Genomic DNA, 14,944 nt, shown 5'->3' on the forward strand with positions numbered 1-14,944 from the left:
GGAGTCAGGCAGGAGCTGCCACGCGGCCGCCGCGAGCACTTGCCTGTATGGCTCCCAGGTTCTCTATCAGCTGCTCCGGGTTGGAAGATCCTAGAAGAACAGAGCTCACCCCCTCGTTTCTCAGACACCACGCTGGGAACAAAGTCACAGGATGGTTAGGAACAAAGGGTTCACTGCACTGCATTACTGCTGATCCCAGTAATTGCCAGAACTTCTGTCTCTATTTGACAAATAACAACAGTATTTTTGGAAGCTGTCACTTCCCAGGTCCCCTCTGAGTCATTCCTAATCCAATTAAACAGGATAGTCACGCATCGTGTCGATACTTCCTTTTTCCATTTTTAAAAGTGCTGTCTTTCGTTCCATCGGGCTGTTCTTCCTCTTCCCACGGAACGAGAGCTGGGGATGCCTGACCTACCGCGTCCGCACCAGTCACCGCCTTACGGACTGCTCTTCTCCCGGCCCGGTTCCTCAGTCAGCTACACAATTCTGTCAGCTGAGGAATTCAGGACTACCCGATCCAAGGAAGGCGTGCCCCTAACATCTTCTCACCTGGACCCTTTTTTCTGACAAAAGGGGGGAAAGGCACGGCGCCACCACAGCCCCTGCGCTACTGCTTACCGACTGCCAGCTGAGGTAGTGTGCAGCCCAGACGCTCCGCAATAGGCGAGAGGTCCTTCAGCTTCGTTTGCTGCTTTCTTCCCTCTTCACTTACGATTTTTTCTTTCAGCCACTGGTAGCACTGGAAGTAAATCACATTGCAGTCAGGTGTCTGTTTTAATCGACCAAAGTGGAAAGGTAAGGGCAATTATCAGCACCTCTAAAAATCATGTCCAACCCGGGAGGTAACCGGGGGATGAACAACGTGGTGCTCTGCTACCTGAAGCAGTTGTGGCAGGGGGCAGGACGTCACCTTTAGCAGCCCACGTCCGTACTGCTCGGGCTGTGTGCCACTGAGGGGCTCAGCCTGGAATCGGGACCCCCGCAGCTTTATTTTTGGGCCGCTGGAGCCAATTGCAATTGGAAAAAGGTGAAATATTGGTCAACTGCAGAAGATTTTTGACACCCCACTTCCTCCTAGCAAACAAGTGAGAGAACATGTGATCTTGTTCAAGGCTTACTGCTAATGTTCGAGATTAGAAAATTAATTAGAAGAGGCTGAGATTTCGGTTCTCCCAGCTCCAGACTTGAAATTCAATTCTGATTCACTGATTCAATTCAGATCCCTCTGGGAAATGATGCCTTCTCAGCTAGTTTGCAGAAAATATTACATATTTTGTTTTGAAAGGTGTACTTTGTTTTGAAAAAAAAAAATCACAAATGCAATGAAATGCCACGTTTGAAATTCGTGATGCTTGTTAGCAGGTCAGTGCACACTGCGCCTTTCCTTTCAGCTGATGTACTGGGATTTTCAAGTAGGTGTTCTCCAGCCCTGAGAATAAAGTCAGCCACCTAAGGCAGATGTGATACAGGAGCGGCACAGCTTACGGAAGCTGTGAGCGCTGGCCAAGAGCACCCCAGTGCCCAAGAGCAGGAGCTGAACCCACGGCCAGCCCCGACCCGCTGCCAGCCCAGGGGCCAGAGGAACCGAGCCCGTCCGTGCAGGGCAGCCTCCAGCCACGGGGCTGCCTTTCCTTGGCATCTGCCAGCCCTCACCACAGCAGCACATCCGCTCTTCTGGAGCATGTGAAAAAATACCTTTAGAGCCGCCCTGGAGCTTTCGGGGACCCCGTTGCCGTATTTCCCTGAGATGATCCCGCAGGCCAGGGGAGACCACGTCATCGCGCCCACCCCTGCGGAGAGGGCAGAGGTTTTAGGGCACTGGGGAAAGCAGAGCTGGGTCACAAACTGCACTTTCAGCACAGAGCAAACAACTCCTGCTTATTTGTATGGCAGCTGCCAGTGCTCTTCAGTCCCTTTAAGAGTGTCGAGAGCATCTTCCTGGCAGACGGGGTTTGCTTTTTCTGTATTTTCAAGGGGTGCCCTTGGTGCTCATCCAAAGCCTTACTGTGACACCTGCACGGACCGCGGGGTCTCAGCGGGCAGAAGCAGCCACTCCAATTAACACCCGCTTCTACCAGAGGCACTAAGCCAGGTTTCCTTTAGGCCATTAGCGAGGCACTTGGCTCTCGCTTTCCACCCGCAGCAGGGGCGTGCAGGGAAGGGCACTGCTCCCCTCGGGAGCCTCTGGTCTGACCATTCTTTATTTCTCTCTGAAAATGAAATAGATAAAATGCACGGCCTCAGACTTTACCGATTTTGTGGTACAATTCCGGCAGCTGAACCTCCACTTTCTCTCGTTGGAAAAGGTGGTACTCAGCTTGCTCGCACACGGGCGGTATCATGTTAAACTGCCTGGCCACGGAGTAGGCTTCCTGGAGGAGAGAAACCAAGCCAAAAACCACTGCACTCGCCGAGAGGCTCTCACAGGACATAACCGGACAAGCCACCCACAGACTGGTCTCCTTGAGCACGGGGGTGCCAGAAGAAGGGACTTTTCCTTACCATGATCTCCATGGCGCTCCAGCGTGACGTCCCCCAGTACATCGCCATGCCCTGGTTTATTACGTGTGTCATTGCTCGGACGATTTCTGCAGGAAAAAAAAAAAAAGAAAAAAAAAAAGTAAGAGAACTCTGCAGAGCCAGATTTATCAGCACCAAACTCACCCAAAGCCACCAGTAAGAGCCCAGCGAGCTGCCAGCACTGCTCCCAGAGCCAGGGATGCTCCGGCCAGAGCCCCTGTGAGCCGCAGGAGCCGCAGCAGCCCGGGCAGCTTGGCTACGTGGCCAGCGGGCAACAAGCCAGGTAACAGCTCCACGGCTCGACTCATAACGGGGCTTCACACAACGCGCTGCTTTTGCCAAGCTCTCCTGCTCGAGCAAGGAGGAAGAAGCATTAACAGCGTAAATGTAAAAAGTCCAGTTGCTTAAAAACTTTTACCAACTGGCTATTGTCTAATATTATCCCATAATAATATCCCCTCCAAAATTTAACACAAGAGGGCAGCACAGTCGAAAATTAAATTGGAAGTGCTGCTCCAGCCCCGGCCCCAGCCCCGCACCAGGCACCAGGGGCGCGCTCATCCAGAGGTGCCCGCGGTGCAGGGACGGGGCCTCCCTTCGTTCCCTGTTCATTTTCCACCCTTGTCACAAGAGGAAATCTTGCAGCTCCTCTGCTTCCTTTCCTTATGCCAAGGCAGCCCTCAGACAGAAGAGGCTGGGTGGGTTCTTGTCTGGGAATGGGATCCTCCCAGCGACAGGACAGCATTTGAAAAACGGCACGGAAAAATATTTAACCTTACAGGTGATGTGAGCCCCTAACAGCGCGTTGTTCAAACCGACAGAAACAAGGTAAGTGGGAGCTGGGAAGCAGAAGAAAACAATCCCCATTGCCATTACACACGAGGCACCTCACACCCGGCGGGCGCTGCCAGACTGCAGCGCGCTGGTCCTCGGAAAGCTGCAAGAAGGGGGGAGTTCGCCTCTGAAATCCTGACCCAGGTGAGGTCGCTCAGCCCCGCTCAGCACCCAGCTGCACAAAGGAGCCTGCCCTGGGTCTAGGTGTTAAAGCTAAAGGTAACGCCTGGGGCTCCTGGGGCGTGGTGCTGGGCACCGCTACCAAGAACAAGATAAGCTGCCTTGTATACATGAGGATTCTCGTCCTATTTATGGGGAAAAAAAAAAAAAAAAAAAAGCTTGGCAGAGGGTAGTTTACACTGCCAATCTGGAGGTTATTGTGAGATTTCTCCCGAAGGCAGCGACAAGCAGCTAAACATGACGAAGTCTCCATTTATAACCCTCGGCGGGCTCTAAAAGCGCAGCGTGCCTCCTGCACGGGCAGCTGGCCTCGCGTCGGGAAGGCAGAACTGCTCCCGACGGAAACATCGGCTTGAGGGCTCCTTCCCCCAGGGAGGAGGAGAGTTCAGATGCCAGATATTGTTTTCCTTTTTTTTTTTTTTTTCTTTTTTTTTTTTTTAAAGAAAAAAAGGGCTGTGGTGTGAAGCTGTAGGGTGATGCCGGAGGGTTTCAGTAGGGTGATCCTGTAGGGGAATTCCTCCCCCTGTAGCACCCACTTCTCACTGCTTTGGGTTTTCTATTTTTGCTGTACGATCATTTAGGAATTTTATAAGCATTTTATCATACGCCTCTTACGCATTTTGGTCCACGGTTGTTTTCATTTCTCCCACCTCTACTCCTTTCAAGAAGAACTGGAGTCAGCTCAGAATATATGTATATTTATACTCTTGTTTACCAGATCCTTCACCCTTGGGTACGCCTCTGGGACAGTTTGTGAACAGCATCCGTCTGGACCACTCAATCTGCTCGCAGGATGGCAGAGATGACAGCACTTCAAGGAGAGGCTTTTTCAAAATGACTGCTCCGAGCCCCGGCAGGCAGCCTCCAGCAGCGCAGTGTCAGCTCGGGAGCCGCTCCTGTCCCCTCCCGGCGCATTTGTGGGGCCGTGGGCTGAGCCCCCCCTGCCCCAGCCAGCGCTGGCTCTGCTCGGCTGGAAGTGTCGCTCGGGGCGAAGAGAAGCATCTGCTGTCACGGCCAGGGGATCGCATCTGCAGCCGGAGTAACGAAGCGTGAAGGGTCAGGAACAGAAGCGCCCATCTGAGCAGACCGTGGATATCTCCTTCTATCAGAAAGGGGACGCTTTTCCAATGAAGTTTTTTAAAGCCCAGAGCTGACAAGACTCATCACGAGAGGGAAAAGAAAAGCAGCAGGTCTTTCGCCAGGGGTTTGAGCGTGTCTGGACTTCAGTCAAGTGTCACCAAGCCAAAGGACGCCTCTCTGGTGCTCAGCAGCCCCAGCGAGCTGCAGCGCCCGGTGCTGTGAGCTGGGGTTCATCCGGACAGCTTCCATCCATCCCCTCCGGCAGGCAACGGGTTCCTCGGGCGTGCTCCGGGGTCGATGCTGCCCGTCCCTGTCCCTGTCCCTGCCCCTGTCCCTAATCCTGCCCCTGGCGCTGCGCTCACTGCCCGGCTGGGGCCCTGCACAGCCCTTCCTGCAGGTGCTCGTCCAGCAGCGCTGCACACATGGGACACGGTGGGCTGCAGGAGTTGGGAAGCAGCTATTTACTCGTGGGAAAAGCATGGCCACTTAAGGACACCGAGCATAGCTGGGATTATGCCTTGCGAAGGTAGCTTAACACTTGCTGCGCGTGCCAGATATTGCCGAACCGACAGATGGCTCAACAGATGCTCTGGGATGGAAGTGGCTTAGTAGGTGAACCATAAAAAAAGCACGAAGTACATAGAAAGAATAAACACCGCACCATTCATAACAAAAACGTCCCTTTTCTCACCCTGCTCCAAGTCTCGCCAAGCCCCACGGTTCACACGCTGCTGCCAGGCTCCAGCACCGCGAGCAGTACCCGTAGCTGCGGGCGCCGGAGCTCGGCTGCGCTGCGCGTGCATGGACGGCGCCTCCACAGCTGGCGGAGCTCAGAGGTTCTCCTGCCCCCGAGACACGGCACGCCACGCGCCCTGACCTCGCCATGCACTGCAGGTCTGTGCTGCCTTTAGGGTCCCAGGCATGTTCCTGCAGCCACGGCTGCTGGCACGGGGTCAGGGCCGGGGTAACGCAGCGCTCCCGGGGCCACCGAGGTGCTCGCGCCTCCTGGAGCCCGGGGGGCAGCCAGGCCCCCGCTGTGTTTGCCATGTACTCAGCTGTGACAGCCCTGCTGCCTGCACCTCTTTCTTCCGCCTGTTTGTTACGCGGTTGTGGAGCTGATCTCCCCCTGCCACGGCGTGCACAGCTGCGTCAGCTCCCACCTGAGAGCAGGAGAAATGGGAACTGCTCCCCATTAAACCGTGCACTCACCCCATAACGTACCGGTGAGGGCTCCTGGCTAACCAGGGCACACGGCCACTTACACGATGGGCAGTTATCAGCCGAGAAACATTAGAGGGAACAGACACCGTGGCTCTCATGCGTTCCTAAATATCTGCCCCCCTCACCGAACTGAACAAGGACCGTTCCCCCCAGTTGCCCAGAAACCTGGGCAATGCCCCCCCAACAAGTTCTCATTTCACACCACGCATCAGAGGAGCCGCCTGGGATCACACCCGGCATTTTCACATTGTGAGGAGCAGGCGGATCCAGGCTGCCTGGGGACAGGGATGGTGCAGGCCCACTGCCCTCCCCAGAGCTGGCTGCAGTGGGGCAGGGGCGCACAGGTGTCGTTTGGCACAGAGGTCTGCTGAATGCAAACACAAATTCATTTCAGCTTTGTCTGAAGCAATTGGGAAAAGGAAATTAAGGAATGAACAATGTTTAGGGCACCACTGGGATTTAAAGAAAATTTCAATTCCCATTTAAGAGATACAAATTCCTTTCATTTAAGTGTAAATATATAGGACTCCAGGATACCATGAAGCAGGTATTCTGTATTTAAGCTGCCTCGCCTGAATATTTAATAAAGATTTGCTTTTCATTTCCTACCATCAGAGGCATAAGCCTGTAAGCCAGGATCAGTCGCACGAAAACCTCCAGCTAAAGCTCCCACTAACCTTCCATGGGGGTGTTGTTGTCGGGCCGGTTGGCGAAGACCACGTCCACGTACTCCAGCTGCAGCCTCTGGAGGGAAGCCTTTAATCCTGCAAACGGCAGAGCAGAGAGAAGAACCCCCGGGGTCAGCGCAGGAGCACGAGGGGGGCACCGTGGTGGGGCTGGGGACAGCCTCCCTCACTTGTAGGTGTATGGTTTGTATCTAGATGCACATATGTGTATCTGTGTATATGAATATATACACCCATATGGTGCATCAGAAGGATACTCCGCATCGTGTAATGTTGCCCCATATCTATTCAGCCATTTAGGACTAAACGTGGTAATTTGTGCTTCTGTTTAATTACACCGAGATTCGGATGGGAAGACGCCTGCATCACGAGTGCCCGCGGTGAGCCAAAGGGCAGCCACCAGGGGCCGAGTGCAGGTTTTGTTTCAGAGCTAATCTAACACCCCAAGGGGGGTCACCTCCCATTTAAAACAATAAATAAACCCTAATTGCTTGCTAACAACCTTGCTGGGGGCGCGCTCTGCCCCCTTCACCTCCCTGCCTGCCGGGCTTCCTCGGCTTCTCTGCGAGCAGCTGACGGGAGCCGGCATCCAGAGCCTACGTAGGTATGTGCGTGTGTGCAAGAGATAAAAAAGAATTCCTAACGCTTATTTTCTATGAATCTTCCCAGGAACAAAATGTTTTTTTATGAATGTTCATGAAGAACAAGCCAAAATAGAGCAGTCTGAAAACGTTCGCTGAATTCTGAGATTAAAAAATGGCTGTTTTTGCCAAGTGTATTTATAGAAAATAGCTACCACTGACCTTAACGTTATTTGCTACTTTTGCTGCGAAACCATTCCAACTGCTGCCAGGATTTTTCTGCCATTTCACGAAGCAGTTCCTCCAGGAACGGGAAGCGGGTGGGCTCGGACTGCCCGTGAAATGGCTGCGGTTCCCCCAGGCACCCCGGGTGCAGGGCCAGCAGCCCGAACACTGCACCACGGGGCTTCACTCAAAGGGGCACTGAATAAAACGGGGCTAGAACCTTTCCCCAGCACTACCTTAACACGGAAGGCACACGCTAACGCGGCTGAACTCCGCAAGTGTGAAGTGATGGAAGTTTTCTAGGGCAGTTGCTCCTCACTCGAAGCGCTCCCTGTTGCAGCTCCGCCCGCCGAGTGTGCTGTGGCCATCCATGCTCATCCCACAGCGCCCGCTCTGGACAGCGACAGCCAGGCTGTGGTGTGGGCAGCACTGAAATCCCAGGTAAGGGCGGGTAAAGCAAATATACCAGTAATATATTCCATATAACCTATTTTATAAGATAGCAGCGTGGCCGAGCTGTCCCTATGCCTTCTGTCTGGAGACTGACACCACGGTACCTAGCATGGACGAGCCCGAATTTTCCTTTCCTAGCTGTTTCTGGCAGCAAACACTGCCTCGTGCAACAGCCCCGGCAAGCAGTGCGGGTTTATCCCACAAGTCGGGGGGCAGGGGCAGCAGGGAGGGCTCGGCCTGACCCCGGCACACTGGGCACGGCTGAGCCAGGCACGCCACGGCTGGGCTCGGGGAGCTTTGGCAGCTCGTGCACAGCTCCAGGGGAGCCTCAAGTGCTTCCCACGCTGCTCGGTGCCAGCAGACAGAAGTGGGTCAGACAGCAACGAGAGGCGGCTGCTGCGAGCCGTGCCGCGGCGCTGTGAAGCACAGGCGTGCAGCCTGATGCTCCCTCGTGCCCCGTGAGACCACGGCGAGCCTCGTCCCACGGCTTTGTGCGGCTCTTCCCCCGCACACACCCGTCGTACCGGGGGCATTTATCCCGCAGCAGCGAGGAGGACACGGCAGCGGGACCCTGCAGTGGTGGCTGCTTTTTGGGGAGGGCCGATTGCCCCACAGCCCTGCACACACACCCCGTCAGGTGGGACGGGGCAGGAGCAGCCCCCGCCGTGAGCCCTGCCGGGAGGCACGCTCTCACCGTAACAAGGTCACAGCTGACGCTGCGCATCCTTCCCACGACAGAAGCGTGTCTTTTACAGGCACTGCTCTGTTTGTGCCCTGCCTGTACAACGCCGTGCCACGCACCCACCCCGCATGGAGCGGGGGCACCGCGGGATGGAGTCGCGGGGCTGCGGGGAGCTGTGGGGAGCCTGCTGGGGTGACCCGGACCTGTCCCGACAGCACAACGCCCGGCCCAGCACCCACCTTCGATGATGTGCTTCCGCGAGAGCCCTCTCTCCGTTTCAGCCCTGCAAAGACAAAGCGGGGACACATGGTTAGGGGTCCGATGCACCAGCCACCAGCGAGAAGCGACGCTTGAAACACCCCCAAAGTGACAGCATTGGCCTGGGGAGCAGCAATGCAGCCAGGTGGGACGGGTGCCAAAAATCCCCATTTCCTAGCCCTACGGTGGGAAGCAGGGAGCTGTGCTGTACCTCCACTGCCGAACAGCGAAATGAACTTCAGTGTAAGGGGGGAAGATCAATTTAATCACTTGCGCATTATCTCTGATGACAACCACCCAGACACTAGTCTGCAAACTAACATTAGGGGTGAACCTCCCAGCGGGTCACAGTGGGGTCTGCCCGGGGCGAGCCCCCCCAAATCCGCCTGCCCGGCGCCAGCTCCCAAAAACCCGGCCACAAGCGCAGCGAGCGGGCAGCAGCCCCAGCCCTGCGGGGGCGAGCACCACCCCGAGTCACTGGAACTTACTTTCCACCCCAGTACAGCTTTGTTGTGATGACCAGGCTGGACCGCCTAGGAGAAGAAAAGAAAAAACTGTTAAATAAAATCGTCACAGAAAACCCACGCAGCAGCCCGCAAAGCTTCCTGCCCATCTGCTGAGGGCACGGGGCACGGATCCTGAGTGTGGGGTGTTCCCTCAGGCATTAAACCCCGGGAATGATGCATTAGCCGAACTAATCTGTACACCCCAATGTGATATTAAATCAAATATCAATCATTTGCAAACTACTTTGCTGCATAATTGTAGGTGTGTAGCACAATTTATCTGCTTCTTTGCTAGATGCGACTTCCCTCTTCCGCAGGACGCAGAATGCTTCACACCGAGCGATCACCCCTGGAACAGGGGCACGGATTTTGGGAGAGCACCGCTGGGGCTGTTCCGCGGTTGCAGGCTGGCTATGACACACATAATCTTTAAAGATTATGTAAATGCTCTTAAAACGACACAACGTATGCTAATGCGCTTCATTTACATGAGGTATCATCTCCTACCAGGCTGCCCAGGATGAAGGCCCATCACAGCTTTGCATTCCTAATACACAGCCTTCTGTACGTGCGCACAGACCCGATGCACACATCATCTGTCTCGACGTACCGTGCATGGAAATGAGGACAAACACCCGGGGAAGGTAACAGCTGTGCACAGACAGGTGGTCCTGTGCCATGGTCAGGGCAGCACCAGTCTCTGGACAACCTGCAGGCGTCCTGACCTGCTCAAACCTGCATTTCGGGTCAACCACAGCAGCCTCGTGGAGTCAGTGTGTGCTCCCAAAAAGCACAGAGCGTTTTTGTTCCGCAGTTACAAGGCCTGGCTCCGGAGCTGCCCCCCGAGCAGCCCTGGTGCTGCCTGCAGGCAGCAGCGCTCGCTCCCGAGCCCCGCACAGCACCGGCTGCGCAAGGACCGGGCGCATTCCCCTGTGCCCGAGGGTCCCTGCGGCGGTACGGTACCTCCAGCCCTTCTTCTTGAGGATGTTCCCCAGGATGACCTCGGCCCTGCGCAAGACAGAGAGAGCCCATCAGAGAGGAGAGGCGCGAGGCAGAGCTCTGCGACCGCCCCGGCCAGCACGGTGGTGCTGTGCCAACGCCAGCAGAGCCGCTGGGCCCCGTCCCTGCACCCCGCTCCACCTCCCACGCCCAGCACTCATCGGCCAGTGTCAGGCACGTTACGAGGGGATTCTTTTTTTCTTTTTGTTTGGTTCAGCAATGGCATCAGGAGCATTATTAGCTCTCTGCAGCTAGAACTGCTCCTCCCTCAGGGAGCTGCGTTGCAGTAGGGTCACCGCCACAGGCCGCTAATCCTCATTAAGGCACGCACCAAACTGTCATTTATTCGGGACACTTTCCTCCCTGTGCCGAGAGTGAGCGCTCATGGCAGCACCAGTCATACATCTCAGCTGGGTGCGGGGTCATTTTTTAAGAGTGCTCCAAAAATAACATTTTTTAAATAGGATTTCCCAAGCAGAGCCACGGCCGGAGGCACAGGGAAGGAGTTGGACGGAGCCCTGTGGAAGGGACCCCCGGCGCCCCGCACCGCAGCAAAGCCGGGGACTCACTTGCCCGCTGCGTACACCTCGGCCGTGTCGAAGAGGTTGACGCCGCTCTCATAGGCGATGGTCATCAGCTGCTCGGCCACCTGCAGGGAGCAGACACGGGGCTGAGCGCGGGCACCACTCGCAGCCCTGGCAGCGCCTGCGCCGGACGTTTCGCTCCTCGTTGGCGCAGGAAGAGGCACCAGTGCCACCGCGCCATCCTGCACAGGATTCGTCCCTCGGATCCTTCCCTCGGATCCGTCTTGGGAGGAATTAATCTCTTCCCAGAGGGAAGTCCTGTGCTTGCTAACAGGAAAGCAGCCAACAATTTAATAGGGCTGCAGAAATTGCTCTGCGGATGTATGGGGTTTAGTGCAGAAATGCGTTTAAGTCTTCTTTTTTCCATGCATTGACTAATTCTGAACAAGGAGAGCAAGTGAGCCAAATTTGTCATTGAAACAACTCTTTTTGCTTCAGCCTGCAATACTGAGAAACAGGAATAAACTCAGCCCAGTGATCTGCGGCAAGCAGAAATACCCGCAAAGGTCAAGTCGCTTACAAAGAAAAAAAGGTTTGAAATCAGAATCCTGGGCCTCTTCCCTGCTGCAGAAGTTATTTTGGGATTTTCTGCTGCAGTACTACAAGGCAGGCTGCTGGAAGGTTTGCCTTTTTTTATGAACAGCGTTGCCAGTGTACCTGGCAGGCAGCGAGGTCCACGTGCTCTGCAGCACGCGGGCAGGAGCACGAGCAGAGGCTGAGAGCCATCTGCTGTGGGCTGGGGTGGGGAGGAGACCCGAGCACGTTTCCGTTTGTTTCATCTTATTTTGGAGAGAAAGAGAATTAAAATGAACTAAAATCATTGGGCAGCCCTCTGTGAGATGCTGCGCCCCTGGTGTTTATGGCTGCCGCAGATTACACACGTTCTGCAAAAATAGAAGTTTCCCAGTCCTGCTCCAGGAGTGGTGCCGCTGCCAACGGCACGCACGGAAACGTCACTCCCAGCAGCGGGGAAAAGCTAGTTACAAGGGGTAGATGTTTTTATTAAAGCTCATCTCTGGAAATGTCAGATTCATTAGGATTTTTGTAGCAGAAGCCAGGATTTGTATTCCTTTGCGTACCGACTCTGCCATTTGCTGTTACCAAACCAGGCTCCTGTAATTTTGCTGGCCACAATTTCATTAAAAACCTATTCTCATTAGCTTTGCTTCATGCATCATACTTAAACCAAGGATTACTTACCTCATCTGAGATTTGGCCTCCAAAAGTGACCCATGTCCCTAGAAAAAAAACCAAAATAACTGGTTACTACCAGAGAGGTTCCTTGGTGTTCAGACCCACCAGGAGGGACTGACAGTCGTGTGCAGTTGGAAAACGTTCTGATGGTGCTGAAACTTGTCATTTAGGGAACGAAACTCTTCCCCGACCACAGCTAATCCTGCCAGAATAACTAAATGGTATTTTTTACTAATTTTGCGTTTCCTTCTTCCAGCCCAGGACGTGCAGCAGGCGCAGCTGCAGCAGGAGCTGCGGAGCCGGCCCCGCGCTGCCCAGGCTCTGGTGCCACACAGCACCGGTACAAGTGAAAATAGGCTTCGTTTTGTCATTAAGCGTCTCTGAGCAAGTGAAAAAAAATCTAAATGAAGACCGATTTCCATGTTAAAGCCTCAGAAGTGTTATTTTTACCGGAATACATTAAAATGCATTTCTTCTGAAAATAAAAAAATGTGTTGAGACTGTTTATCCCTTATTAAAAGTGATTTTTTTGCCTAAATACGCATGCAGGTCCCAAGCACAGGTAAGAAGAAGAGGGGTTATTTATGCACCCAGTGGATCACAAACCCCACACTCCAGGTACCTACAAACCTGTGCCACCAGTCATGCCCGGAGCACCACGAAAGGTTTACAGGGGCAGCAGCAGGGGCACCCCGAGCCCCCCAGCCCCGTGTACGCTACAAAATGCCCGCGCTGCTGGGGCACGAGGAGGCTGGGGGCTGCAGCAGGGGTGCTTTAAGAAACCCTCCCAGAAAACACAAGGCTCCCTCGGCATTTCCAGCAGCGGCTGTCAGATCGAGGATGATTCACAGCCCAGCCAAGAGGAGCAGCTTGGAAGAAAAATACACTAGAGAAAAAAAAAAAATCCTAACCCTTACTTGTCCCCCTACCAACAGCCATTTCCCGTCGGCCCGTCCCGATTAGCGATGTGCTCCCACCTGGGGGCCCTGTGGGAACGCAAACGACGAAAAGACAAAAAGACTTGAAAAAACATTATTTCCAGCGTGGGATCTGTGGTGGAGCATGGGCATGGCCCCGAGGCACAGCCGCTCCCCTTGCCCACGGTGGAAAGCCTTTTCCAGCTGGGTGCCCTCAGCTCCAGCAGAGGCATTTCTGCATTTAAGCCAGATCCGGCTCCGTTTCCATCACAGCTCGGAGCCTCGCGTGGTGTGACTATTTCTGGGTTATTTGCTGATGCAAAATTCACCACTTGATAATTCCACTGCCGGCAGATGTGTCACCTCTCAGAAAAATAAAAGCACCCTGGCTGGGAGCCAAGGCTCAGCCTCCTGCGAGGGTGATTTTCCCCCAGCCTGCTCCCAGCGAGGCCGATGCCACGCGGAGCCTCCGGCTCCTGGCACTGGTCTGGGTGGGATCGATGGTGGGTGCTCGGCCCTGCCTGCTCCGCACCCCGCCTGCTGTCCAGGGCTGCGTTTCCATCATTTGCAGGGCTTGCAAAAGTTCTGCCCCCGAGCGGAGTGAACAAGGTGCTAGGGGAAGACCTGGCCCCTTCCTGCTCACACAACTGCTGGGTTCGTACCTCGTCGGGACTCCGCCGTGAGCAGCCTCTTCTTTTGGGGAAGATCGCTGAGCCTTCGGAAACTTTGCTAAGCTGAAAGTGGATTCTTACTGAGGAGAGCTTAGGGAAGTGAACTGGTCTTCTGGGGAGCCGCACAAGAGAACTGCTTAGAGAAGTGTTCAGGCTGGCACTGAAACAGGCACGGGATGTGTCTGCGGTGGGAGAGGCGACCGAGCTGCGCTGCAGAGGGAGCCCCCCCGCCTGTAAATGTCACCGATCCCCAGGCCCTGTCCCCGGCACACCCAGGGCCCTGGGGACAGCCTGGGGACAGCGTGGGGACACTGCCCGGCTCCTGCCCTGTGGCGCTGGCCCCGTGCCTGCCCCAGCACCCGGCCCCACAGCTGTGCTGACAGAGGCCTGATACGTTCAGATATACTCAGATATATTTAGACGCCGCTGCGGCCCCACCTGCTCGCAATCACAGAAATGCTCGGCAAGGCGATTTTCTCCTGCCGCTGCTTCCTCCCCGTAGCTCTGCCTCCGCCCCAACATTTGCTCTTGGCGAAACTGCCAGGACGAAAAAAGCCTGCTGTGCCCAGCGAGGAAGTCCTTCGCAAGTCGGGAGCTATTTTAACCAGAAGAGCTCTTCTTGCCGGAACAGGCCTTATTTTTATGACTTTACAACTCAGGGTGACTTTCGCATCCCCTCTGTTTTAAAATCAACTCTCAAGGCGCTGTGGAAGAAATGCGCTTCTAAGCACTCTGTGAGTGGTGCGCCTGCCACCGCAGGGAGCACCTGTGTGAGCACGGCCCCGCTCCTGCCCGCTGCGGGAGGCGGCAGCAGAGGATTTACACACGCAGCTGTCACTGCACACACGTCCTGCAGTGCCCAGAGATGCCCTTTTTGATAAAATATTGATAGGATAAAATATTGATAAGCTATTCGTCAGTTCTCGGATCGGTACGGAATGGAAGCAGTGAGGTGCATGCAGGGGAAAGGGAAAGGGAAAGGGAAAGGGAAAGGGAAAGGGAAAGGGAAAGGGAAAGGGAAAGGGAAAGGGAAAGGGAAAGGGAAAGGGAAAGGGAAAGGGAAAGGGAAAGGGAAAGGGAAAGGGAAAGGGAAAGGGAAAGGGAAAGGGAAAGGGAAAGGGAAAGGGAAAGGGAAAGGGAAAGGGAAAGGGAAAGGGAAAGGGAAAGGGAAAGGGAAAGGGAAAGGGAAAGGGAAAGGGAAAGGGAAAGGGAAAGGGAAAGGGAAAGGGAAAGGGAAAGGGAAAGGACAGCTGCAGGGCTTGGGGCACAAACTCACCCAGGCCAAGGCATGAAACTCGCAGTCCGGATTTCCCAAGGTTTCTAGAAAAAAAAAAGAAAAGAAGAAGAAAA

General features: G+C 54.8%; 1 protein-coding gene across 2 annotated transcripts in view; it reads right to left on the reverse strand.

Moving 5' to 3' along the window:
- Nucleotides 1-14,944, reverse strand: part of KCNAB1 (potassium voltage-gated channel subfamily A member regulatory beta subunit 1) — a 44,534-nt gene that overhangs the window by 2,129 nt on the left and 27,461 nt on the right. For both annotated transcript variants that reach the window (XM_040566653.1, XM_040566654.1), the window contains exons 2-13: nt 14,871-14,914; nt 12,013-12,050; nt 10,798-10,877; nt 10,193-10,237; nt 9,212-9,256; nt 8,705-8,748; nt 6,516-6,602; nt 2,506-2,591; nt 2,255-2,375; nt 1,699-1,793; nt 622-742; nt 44-132 (exon numbers count right to left, since the gene is read on the reverse strand). In XM_040566653.1, the coding sequence (XP_040422587.1) occupies nt 44-132; nt 622-742; nt 1,699-1,793; nt 2,255-2,375; nt 2,506-2,591; nt 6,516-6,602; nt 8,705-8,748; nt 9,212-9,256; nt 10,193-10,237; nt 10,798-10,877; nt 12,013-12,050; nt 14,871-14,914 (895 nt within the window). The remainder of the gene's footprint in view (nt 1-43; nt 133-621; nt 743-1,698; nt 1,794-2,254; nt 2,376-2,505; nt 2,592-6,515; nt 6,603-8,704; nt 8,749-9,211; nt 9,257-10,192; nt 10,238-10,797; nt 10,878-12,012; nt 12,051-14,870; nt 14,915-14,944) is intronic.

Source organism: Cygnus olor, chromosome 9 (genome assembly GCF_009769625.2).
Source record: "Cygnus olor isolate bCygOlo1 chromosome 9, bCygOlo1.pri.v2, whole genome shotgun sequence".
NCBI lineage: Eukaryota > Metazoa > Chordata > Aves > Anseriformes > Anatidae > Cygnus > Cygnus olor.